This window comes from Corvus moneduloides, chromosome 10 (assembly GCF_009650955.1).
Source record: "Corvus moneduloides isolate bCorMon1 chromosome 10, bCorMon1.pri, whole genome shotgun sequence".
Taxonomy (NCBI): Eukaryota; Metazoa; Chordata; class Aves; order Passeriformes; family Corvidae; genus Corvus; species Corvus moneduloides.
In genome coordinates, this window is record NC_045485.1 from 22,195,032 (window position 1) to 22,207,406 (window position 12,375).

The 12,375-nt window shown below is 37.6% G+C and overlaps 1 protein-coding gene across 9 annotated transcripts in view; it reads right to left on the reverse strand.

Moving 5' to 3' along the window:
• Positions 1 to 12,375, reverse strand: part of NAALADL2 (N-acetylated alpha-linked acidic dipeptidase like 2) — a 423,086-nt gene that overhangs the window by 160,731 nt on the left and 249,980 nt on the right. For all 9 annotated transcript variants that reach the window (XM_032119479.1, XM_032119480.1, XM_032119477.1 and 6 more), the window contains one exon: positions 10,173 to 10,292. In XM_032119479.1, the coding sequence (XP_031975370.1) occupies positions 10,173 to 10,292 (120 nt within the window). The remainder of the gene's footprint in view (positions 1 to 10,172; positions 10,293 to 12,375) is intronic.

Sequence of the window (12,375 nt, forward strand, 5' to 3'; positions counted from 1 at the left end):
GGCTGCATAGTAACTGACAGTGGGAAAACATAAATAACAGGTTAAACTGTCAGTGCAGGCACTCCTCCAGCCTTCACAAAATGCAAACACACTGTCCTCCACCTGAAATATTACCTGCATCTACACATAACTGAGCTGCCCTGACAGATCTCAGCCCATGCACATTCTGTGATTATTCACAATTACAAGGCTTTCCTCGGCAGCTGGGTTTGTTTGGTTAAGGTTTTTTTATCTGATGAAGAACCTGATTTTTAGAGAAATCTGAAGTGTACAAGAGATGTGAAATTTGAAACAAATAATGAAAAACTGCACTAGTTATTATACAGCATTCTAAATCAATCAAGGAAAGTAGACCCCAACTTTTTTAACTTAAGGTTCCAGTGACTGTGATCATGTGACTTTTGTTTTCTCTCCCAATGACCATAAGGAACTTCAGGAATCTTTTTATTTGCAACAACCCTGATTGATTATCCCAAAAAGCATCCCAATCAATGCTTTGAAAACAAACAACAAAAAAAACCCCAAAGAAACAAAAAAATCAATCACCTTGAATGATCACAACTCCAAATACGGAGAATTACTCTCAGAAAATTACCTAGAATAAATTCAGTGCTAAACATAAACACAAAAGCACAAAGAAGAAATCCAGAAACCAAATAACAAAAACCAAACTCACTTAAAAACATGAGAATGTAGCAGGATAACCTATAAAGGAAGCTGCCATTTTGTTAGACCTCGATCAAGAGAAAACAACATAAGCCTAACTTTGTTGTGCATGTTGTGTTTGTGAATTATTCACTGAGACCTAAAGAGGAAATTAAAATGCCTGAGTTCTCATATTGAAATGCACAATCTTCTCCTGTTAAGTGAAAATATGTTCGCTGTGGAAGAACTGCCTTCTGCACAGAAGGTTAGTTTAATGTTTTGGCAATCGAAACAAAATATTCCAAGTGGTTATTGCTGTACTTGCAAAGAGGGTGCCAATTATATTTGTGATGATGGACTTGGTGCTTTTCTTTTCAAATTCATGCACAGGCATCAAGAGGCCCAAATGGCTAAGAGTGAAACTTTGACTTTGTTGTTCTGTGGCATTATGCAGGGAAAGGGAAAATTTAAAAATATAATGCTAAAGCCACCTCTTCCCTCTCCAGGGGAAGTTACATATTTTAACCATCTGTGCTCCACAAAATCCAGCTACAGACAATCTGAAAAGAGCAATTCAAATAATCCTAGGGAAAATAATAAAAACTTTCCATAGGCTGGCATTATAGAATGTAAAACACACTGGTTCCATGGATGCAAATGAAAAGGTTGGATCTCAGCATCCAGCAAGTTCATGTTTCTACTCAGAGTTCTGATCACATGGCAAATTACAGGTGTATTTGAAATGGCAGAATTCAGATTTTCATGCATAAATCACAAGTGTTGATTTTGTGAACCAAGTCTCACAGTTGTCTCTAAAGACATGCAGAACCAACACAAAATCAAACCAAGGTCTGGATCTCGCTGTATTTCCTAAAGAGCCACAAGGCATGCAAATCATTCTTCAGTTGAGCAATCTGTGACGTCCTGGTTTTCAAATAAAACACTGATTCTAGAAACAGAACTGTTTACTTTATAATTTCTTAAAGCATGTTTTACATAAATACTTTATTCAAGAATAGTGACTTTTGATACCTTTCAACCCAGTTTCTCAGTTCACAGATATGTAAATAAACTGATTATTATGAAGTATTCTGAAATGAGGAGAAAAGACTATAAAGAGCATAAAATGTCAGAGAAGAATCATAACTTCTTCCTAATAAAATAATAAACCAGCAACTACTATGGAACATGCCATACCCATGTCAAACCCACTACACAATGAGGGCAGTACTTCATACAACACTTGTTGCCTGAAGAAAGATGACCTTTTGCTCTGATCACTACTCCAGAAAATATCAAATATAAGCAGGATGTACAGTGCTGGTCTGTGCCTCTCCTCTGCAGAGCTACTGAAGTGGGCAGATCTGAAAATTCCTGGCATTGCTTCACCCAGTCCAGTGGCTGACACTTTGAAAGAACCAAAAGTCAGGTAGATCTGTTCTGGCAGGATGAGATTTTATATATTCATCCCTCATCCCTACTCAAAGCTCCTGGATCTTCCATTTTCCTTTCCTTCTTTCTCAGCCATTGTTGAAATGTGCTGGAAACACATGAGCTGGGAAAAGGCCCAGATAATTTGTCTGTCAATGGCTCTTTTGTGAAATCCAAGCTCAACTAATGCAAAAAACCAGCTCAATTAGCAGCTTGGGTAGGAGAAAAATGCTTATCAGTCCCTACATAAGCAACAAAAAAAAGAGCCAAGACCACTAGCAGAAGCACAACCAGTGCATCTGCAGGAAGAGCAAATTAAAATGGTTTAGATTTTATGAAGGAAAGACAAAGTGGTGTTTCCCATTGCCCTGCACACAAGTGTGGATCATGTGTGGATTTAGGGTACAAATTGAGGCAATGGGTATCTTTGTCAGCTCTGCTTCAGAACAGTTGCTTCACAGAAAAGCCAATTCAGTTGACTTTGCACCATTTATCAGGACACAGCACTCACACAGTAAATTGGATGATTGCATTTACTATTCACTTTTTAAGGGCTTGATAAAATAGAAAATTATGCTCGAGTTTCACACCTCTAAAATCAGACAAGAGCTTCAGAAGACCCCACAATGAATTCTTTATGAGTCAGCCATTGTCCATGTTTGAATGGAAGCCTCTTAGTGTCTCACTCGATTTTACTGCACTGAAAGGAGGAGACCTCCTATAATACTGGTCAGCCTTTCCCCTCAGGAAATAGCAATCCATTATGGGAGATGGACTAATTTTTCAAAGGATACATTCAATACATGTAGTGAATGTGCAACTAAACAGCCAATTGAGTATATTGTTACTGTGAGGATACTGCAACACGATGTACCAGACAACGAGGCCCATGGAAAGAAATAAATATGGACCAATTCTTGGTAGATGTTTCAGAGATGTTTATTTCTCCAGCTGCATGGCTGAGGATCTGCCAAGGAACTGCTCAATCACGGGGCCCGAGGGTCCTTGCCAGGCAGGGGAACACAAAACAACCAACGGGGAACGAGGCTGACCAGGGGCAGGGCCCCAACAGTATAGGAATATTTAGAATCATTTTCCCAAAAGAAATACAAGTGTTTAGGGTTACTGAAGAGAATGGGACTATGCACCAAGTCAAATCAGGAAGAATTCACTGTTTGAGTCACCAGCAGGACTTCAGAAATTTCTGTATCAACATAGAAGACAAAGAGAAGAAGAACACCAGCTGGGAACACAAGTAAGTCTGCAAATCAGCAGTGCCTTCTCAAAACATCCAGGGAAAACTGTGGGGCATCAGAAATGCAGAATAATCAATACCTACTTTTGGTCATTAACTTACATTTCCCCTCGTTTACTCTGCTAATAGCCCATCTCTCCATCCACGCAAACAAATCCAGGGGGTTGTAAGCAAAAAGGAAATGAGTAATAACCAGAAGTTCTTTTACTGATGCAACCAAAATGTTAATTACTAGAGAATATTGACAAGTTGTGCTATAATTATGCTTCCTTCCAGACATCAATTGCTTTTCTCCTACCCCACCCCTTACATATTCTTCTTACTGCTTACAAGAGCAAATTACTTTTTCCCATTTATACTGTAAAAAGTGGAGTGAGAATTCCCTCTTTAATTTACTGCAGTGCACTTGACTAAGGGGGTAAGAGAGCAAATTTTTGTCAACTATTTCATACTCATGTGGACAGATACAGATTGGATTTATAACTGCACTGGCACTGTTTCACTTTTAGGTGGCACAGGTCACAGTACATCATCCTTCAAATGCTGGATGAAATTGGAGGAAAATTGACATGCTCAGCTAAAAATTATTCTGGATACTAACAGCCTTCTAGGAACTGAACACTGCAGCTCAGTGTGACCTGGTTCCAATCAGGAATACAAAACCACTGTTTGTGACTTTCTATTTCACTGCTTTTTTAGTCATCAGTTACAGACTTCTCAAGTCACTAGGACTTCTTGATTTTCTTTCCCACAGTACCTCACACTGCAGGGAAAATGTATCACAATTTCTACCTTATTTTTTTTTCCCAGCTATATTTTAAACTAAGTTTACCAATAAAGAATTAAAATATGACTTCAGGATGAAGCATTAAGTGATAAATCTGTGAGGAGTGACTTGTTTTTTTAACTCTGGTACATTCCTCAGTGGGCTGAGGGTGCATTTCTTAGTCAACCCAGCTCAGATCAGATTTATGTTACAGAGGCAGGGTGTCTCTAGGCTTCTCTAATTAACTATGTTTTGTTCCTTCTGTGCAAAAGGAACAAGAGAAAGCACTGCTAATAGTCAAAGCAGGAGGAATATAACTGAGAACTGTGCCTACCAATCTCTCAAATTTCTCACTTTCTGATGAAGGAAGGCCAATGGTCTTTCTTTGAAACAAACATAAAATTTCTCGATAATCACTAAAGATCAAAACAGCTTATGCATGATTCCATGAATCACAAAATCAGGAATAGGCAAACAGGTGACTAAAAGAACCATTCAAAACACAGGATTGATGAGTATGAAATTGCAATTACATAAACACTTTTTTTGGTATAGACTGTTGTGCAGTTTTTTGAAGGCCTAGGTAGAATTTATGTAGGAAGTAGCGAAGAAATGCAAAGGGACCATTCTTTAGACTGTGTGGTATCTCACAGATTAAAGAGGCTGTTTGAGGAAGGGGAAGGTTAAGAACATGACTACACTACATCTAGTCTTTGGGGGAAGAGAAAAAGGATAAAGAATAAAAGCAACTAACTTGAAGGAGAGCATCTCTGATAAATTCAGGGGAGACAAAGGCTAAGGAAAGCACAAAGCAACTGCTACTTCCTTCAAGACAAAATAAGAACTAGCATACTCGGTACAAATACGAATGGCTAATTAGCAAACTCTGCACCAACAACTTGAATGAATCAACTGGAATTCAGTTTGGACTATCAAGAGAAACCCTCAGGATTTTGGGAATCGAAGTGAGATTTTAAGAGGATGGTTAAGTTAAGAGAAAACCTGAAAACAGGATGCTATTCCAGTGGATGCTACTAGATAATCCCTTCAGATCCAGATCCCCAGGTATGGTTTTACATGCTTCTATAATTTTTATTTATACTGCCCATATCTGTGGCTTGACTTTTCAAGAAGGGCTTTAGGAAGGGATATAATATCATTAAAACTCCCACAGCACTCATATAGAAAATGTGTGTATATAAAGACTTTAGGAGCCTTGGAAAAAAGTTCCACTGTCCAAAAAAAGCCACAAAAAACCCCCAACCAAAACTCCAATGTCCTTAATAATGAAATGCATATAAAATGTTTATGTTGCTTTAAAAATAGTTGGTTTTTTAACATGGTTTTTATTTGTATACTTACATGCATACACTGTATATACGTACATAAACATACATACATATATTTGTGTATCTCTAGGGAGGGAGGAAGGGATGGAAGGAAAGGGAGGGTCCTCGTTAAATGGAGATTTACAATGTAAACTATAATCTCCACAGTTGCATGTGCTAGCCATAAAAAGTACCAGAGGGAAGGAAATAAACAATGTAGACATTGTAGAAAACTGAAATTACGTTTTCCAAAGTAAACTTATTTAAAACTTACACAGTTATTAAATTGCCTTTATTCTGGACATCTTCAGTATTTTCCATTTAGCAAATCCTTATCTATAAGGGCCTGCCAATAACCTCTGCATGAACATCCAAGCCTCCACATTCTTAAACTTTATGACAGTTAAAAAGCAATTTTATGAATATTTATGAAGGCAGTAAATTATTAAAATAAATATAGATATTTACACAGTAGAACAACATCTTCATTTAATGGATGTAGAAAAAATGTTAATATGTGAACATTTTAAAGATGAAGTGGTTTGGCCTTCGGGGCTTTTGTTACTCTATTAAAAGTTAATTTAGGACAAAAATTATGGCTTTTTCATGAATTGCAGCCCCTAAAGATTAAATCATGATCAAGACACACAACATTTTTCAAAAAATGAATCTGTTAATGGCATTTCCAGAGGCTGGATATGGAAACCACTGTGCAGTTCTCCCTGAAAAAGCCTCCTCTGGCTTCTTTAACGTGCTCAGAGCAGTGGCACACACTCGGATGTGCTCTAGGGACAGGAGCTGGGTGCTATCAAGGTGCTTTTGCCAATCTTTCTGCCACCACACATTTTATACTATTAGAATATGTTGTCTACAAACACAGTGGGCAACTCAAGGTGCTCTTTCTCAAGGAGGTGTTCTACACCACGAGTGTTTTGCTTAATCACTGGTCATAAACTTCATCACCTTTCACCAGCCACATTTATAGATCCTCCTGGTTCAAGGACATCAGGAGTCTGCTCTGACCTCCTGTGACTGGCTACTCAACCCCACCAGTGACCCCAATAGCCCGAGTTCCACCAAAACACAAATTTTCCTTCTAGCCAGAACACCAGGAGACAGTCACTTTCAATCTCAAGGTGTGAGAAAATAAGTGTTCTTTTTATGGCAATTCCCTCCAGAAGCTGTCCCTCACTTCTCCTTCTACATTTTGTCTCATTTCAGCTCCCTGCTGAAGAAGATTTTTTTTCTTAATCCAGCCCCCTCTTTATTCAGCAACAATCCAGATGTTACAAGCATCTCAGATTAGTCACAAGATCCCTTCAGGAGTTCTTGTAACAGTTTGAATTTTTTCCTTCTGTCAGTTTTTCAGCACTGTGAATTATTCTGGCTAACAAGACCAAAATAACTTGGTTATGCCAAGTTTCCTGTTACATGAGTGCTCCCTGGGTGCCCCACTGCTCAGTCCATTGCCTCAGTCTGTCATGCTATAGAAAATGGCCACTCCAGGTGCTGGGCGTAGTAAATTCCTGAACCTTTCAGTTGCATTCAAAAAGGATTCTGCCTTTGCAATACTGCTACTTCCCCCTTGAAGCATTTCTCCCATTCCCTTCCCCCCACTTTTTATATTAATCTTTTAATAGATCTTGCTCACTAACTGATCCTAGTGCTTTAACAATGGTAAAAACCCCTTCTCAAACCCCTGCTCCACTCCAATATCTATCTATATATATCCATATGTATGTATGTATATAAAAAAGACATAGCATTTTTTTATCACCACAATTTAAACTACTTGGTTTGTTACTTTGCTTTGGGTTTTTTTCCCCACAGAGTCAATGCTCTTGTTGATACCCTGCTATAAAGGTAGGGTCCATGTTCTTTTTATAGCTGTAACTTATGATGTGGCTGAAGTAACACAATCTCTGTTTGAAAAGGTCCAGCTTAAGGGATAAAGATGTGTCTCTGTGATGCTGGACATGTGCCCACTGCCATGGCTGCTGCCCCTCTCACCCTGGCCAGAAACCATGTTCTGATCAAGTGGAACAGAAATACAACATTCCCAGTAAAATGTGAAAATCATATCCAATTACAAAAATAACTCCAGGTCAGATTTCTGCAAATCTTGTTCTCACAAAGCAGCTTAAATTTATGAACCTTACGAAATTTAATCAGAATTACTCATGTTTAAGACGAAACTGCATATTTTAACAGCACATTAACTTCAGGCTTTTCTGCATATTCCAAATTCCCTCTACATTCCAATTTCAAATTACTCCAAGCTCTGAACTCTGTCTGTTGTTTTCAGTTTCTCTGTCTAAAGATATAAGAGATAGGCCCAGTCTGAAAGACTGACACTAGAAACTCCAACCTTAATCCTCCCCCAATTTTGTACCTTATCCAATCTCCATAAACTAAACCTCTACTGCAAAAATACTGTCATTTATACAATTATTTTTCCAAACATGCAAATTTCCATCCCTTGGACTTATTTCTGTAAATTATCCCCTTGAACATGAAGCTCTTTTCTACCAGCACATCCTTTGTCTTAATGTGATGTAAGAACAAAAGAAATGCTGTTCAGTTTTCATGGTGATTTTTTTTCTGGCAGTAGTAGTTTATTATTTCCTTCAGGTTTTTTCCAATGGACTCAGTATGAAGAGAAAGAACAGTTAAAATTTTTTAAAAAGGCAAATTAAACACAAAAGAGAAAAATAGAAAAAAAAACCCCACATGAAAAACAGCAGTAAAGAGAGAGGGAAAAACAAAAAGCATAACTGTGCAAAGGAGATACAACTGAAAAATAAAGACATAATTAGAAACTGTTATGAAGATGAAACCTCAGTGCAGGGTCTGTAATAATAAGATTCAAATCCAGAGTGAGATACTTGTATAATACAAAGTAATAATAATGAAAAATTAAAGGAAATTAACCCATGAAAAATGCAAGTTAAATACAAAAATTGGAAAGAAACCCACTAATTTATATGTATATATAGCCACAGCTCTCTTACGAACTAGTGCTCTGTTTTAATGTGATGTAAAACCAAGCACATGGAAGGCAGAGATAAGGAAAATATAGGGAGAGGGCAGTATCTGCTAAAACAGGAATGTGAGACTCAGGGAGTACAGAAACATAAACATTACGGGGGGAAAAAGATACAAAAAGTGGATTCAGCAGAGACATACTGGGCCCATTTAAACCAGCAGGACTTGCAGTTTAAGGCAATATTTCACATCAAATATTCCTTAGGAAAGGAGCATCTACTTCTGATGATGTTTCTACACCTTTTCTGATACTTAGGAGCAAAGTAAGGCTTACAATTATTTCACTGCCAAAAAGACACAAATATATATACATCTATAATATATATATATATATAGAATATATGTATCATATTCTAAAAAAGGGTAGCTTAGAGCCTCAAGAAAAAGGGCAAGCTTTCTACCAGTGCTAGGAGAGCACAGAAAGTAGGTTTGGGTGGTTGTAATTTTAGCTCAGACCCTGAGCACACATTGGAGTCAATCTCCTGATCATGCTACACACTTTGGTTTGTGCTGTATAACAGACTCTGAACATGCAAACTTGATTCTTTTGGAGCACCAGAAATGTAGCTAATGCACCTCAGCCATTAAATAGCACATCTTTGGGACCAGGCTACAGCCAACCCACACAAAAAGCTCCTGAGATGCTCCTCATCCTCAGCACCTCCTGCTTTTCCCTACTCCAGGCTGCTCGGCTCGGTAATTCAGACACAGTGAGTGTTCACAGGAACATAAATTGGTAAAAAGTCCATCTCACAGACAGTGCTGTTACAGCAAACTTTACATCTTTATCAAATCCCTACTTTATGAGCCCTGATTGCTGTTTCATTGGCTTTGTCAGCAGTGAAATGCATGATCAGATCTATTGCTGGAAATGATGGGCAACAACCGAGACCCAGCAATGACAACTGACCTTTCACAGGCATAATTAAATTGCATCTAAATAATTTAAATAAACAGCTAAAGCTACTCAGCTGAAAATGGCATTTTTATTGAGACAAATCTTATTCCTATAGAAAAAACGTTAAGTGGTTGTTTTCTGAATCTGTGTTGAAGTCCCAGCTGGGCTTTCTGTGGCCAACAGAGCAGGTCCCGATTCACTTAATTGCAAGATCTGGAGTCACTGCTCTTTTATAATTGCTTTTGTGAATTGGGAATGAATTGTTTAAGCATTTACTGAGCTACTATACTTTCTGTATTTTCTGAAAGTCAAACCAGCATTTTTGTTTATAAGATATTTCCAACTGAAGGCAGTTACTGCACGTTTAGAGTTTAAATGTGGTTTATCTGTTGAGTCTATTATGTTTAATGCAAAAGTGGATTAATGAGCGCCTGCTCTGTGCTCCCTGCCAGGGTTGGAGTTGGAGAAGATGGATACACATGCACCCATGTACCCCCTCCCCAGACACAATCCCTTCTGCTTTATTATTTCTTTCACTCACTTCTTTTTTTGTCAAAAGGCTTCTAGTACACCCAGACAAAATACTGCAGAGTACTGGGGCACTGCGAGATATGCAGCAAAATGAACAGCACATAAAAGGCACTGCAGAGTGAAGTGGGAAGCCTTGAGGAAGAATATGAATGCCAGTAAGTCCTGACTTATTGGGGGGGGGAAATGGGAAATTCTTTGTTTTGGTATTTTGAAAGTGAAACAAAAACAAAAAAAACCCCAACAAATGAATAATTCAGCTGATGTGTAACCAACCTTGTAAAGCAAAGGTGATTGTCCAAGCTTCAAAAGTGCAATTTTTTTGGTCACATTTGTGATGGCTTGAATCTGGATCAGGTCTTGCATGGTCCCATACTGGACATCAACAAGCTCTGCCTGCAAAGAGGAGACAAAGTTCAGGCTACACATACAAACACACATCACTGAGGGTGCTCCTTGCATGGGAACAAAGTTGTTTGCATAAGCACAAGAGCAGAGTCCTGCAATTGCCTTACCCCAACTTCTAATCATCAATATCTGTAATAGCAAAGACCTTGAAAGTTCAATCTGACAGATAACTTTTTGCAGTTTTAATTCACAATTCAACAGCTGTGATAAACTCTTTTTTTTTTTCCCCCCAGTGGTTATAAGTGATGCTGATTCTGATGAGAACTTCCCCTCATTAGCTACAAGAATTTATTTAAAACTTAACGGATACTAATTCACTTCTGTTTATTTTCTTGAAAGGAATCAGAGTCTTGTAAAGTATTTTAGGAAATGAGTGATTATACTGGTCACTTCTGAAAATACAGTTTTATTTTGTGGTCTCACGTGACTCTTGAGCAAGCTTACCTAACTATTGAAGTATTTGTTTTTAACCCATCAGTTATCCAAGCATTATACACAGATAACTAGAGTGGTAACAGACTATGCTCTGATGTGTACACTTTTCTATTAGTGCAAATTTTCAAATTATTTGGAGTTACTTCAAACTAAAAGTGTTTGGAGCAGAAAGATCTTCAGCTCTTCAGTTAGGACTCTGAGAAAATATAGTACAATTTCTAAGTTATTATTAAATGTCAAACACTGGCAGTGATGGAAAAATTTTTCAAGACGGGTTTTCAAGGATTTTTTAAAATATATAATTTAAGAATGACCAAGGGTATTTTTCTCACACATTCATAACAACAAATTCTGGTGAAAACAAGGCAAGAGGATAATCAGTCTTGTACATTACTATTTTAGAATGTTTGCTCTCAGGACATCATTGAGGACATTCTGGAACCTCTAAATCCCACATAAAAGTGCTCACATAAAAAGACAAGTACAAGAAGACACAAGAATATTACATCAGGGTTTAAAAATTAAAATAAGAGCAGCAGTACAACACGGAAAAGTTTTCTCTTCCAGTACAGTTTTGTAATTGAAGTATGGATTCATTGCCAAAGGCAACAGCTCTGATTTTGAGTATCCCTACACAAACTATTTAAATTCTAGCAACAGTTGTTCTGGATGTGTAGGATGTGTGAAATTTTAGTAGATTCCTGAACATCGGTATTTTAGGAAAGTATTTACCCTTAAAAAAACTGTATCTGAGTGAGTTTGCATCTCAACATTCAAGTTGAAACCATACAAAAACTTTGCCAGGATTCCTGTCTTATTAAATTCTTCTAAATTCTTCAGATGAGTTTCCAAGTCTGTAACATGTCATCAGTGCTGTACAAACCAAGTATTTGGAAAGGCCAGCCAAAGCTATAAGATACTTTTGAACAGGCAAACATCAGATTTAACACCAAATAATGAAATGTAGAACAGGAAAGCTCTCACTTCATACTGTTTCTTCTGAAATATATGGGGGTTTTGATATCTAAAGAACTAGAAAACTATTCAGTCATTGTAATTTTTTTTCCTGTCTGACCACAGTATTTGAAAAATAGGATAAAATCAAGTAAAGATTTCATACTAGGCAAAGGTATTTTATGTTTTACCTAATCTCATGCCTCCAGTTTTAAAGAATTAATCTCAGATAAGGAAAGGGTTTTAACCAGGGTACTTCCCTAAGTTCATAAAATTCTTACCTCCTTCTGTAGGTCTCATCTTTATTTTAATTTTTACCTACACCTATGCCATTAGATACAATAATTATTAGTGTCTCAGAAGTCTCATGGCTTGAGAGGTTATGGGAGGTTATATCTAGGTTCATTTCTAGGGATACATCTAATTCCTTTGGACCCAATGCCTTCCCTACCTATCCTCCAAAAGCAAAAAACAGAGCTTTCATCATTTGTATGAGAGAAAGCACACTGACTTTTCCTGAGGCAAAATCAATACCCAAATATGTAAGATAACAAAGTATCAGACCATTTGCTTCTCCAGGATGCCTGGGTGGAAACGAGCTCCCTGCCCATCTACATTCATGTGCTGCTTCTCTGCACATCCCTTTTGCTCACTGCTTCTCCAGGGTGCTATCCACTGCTCT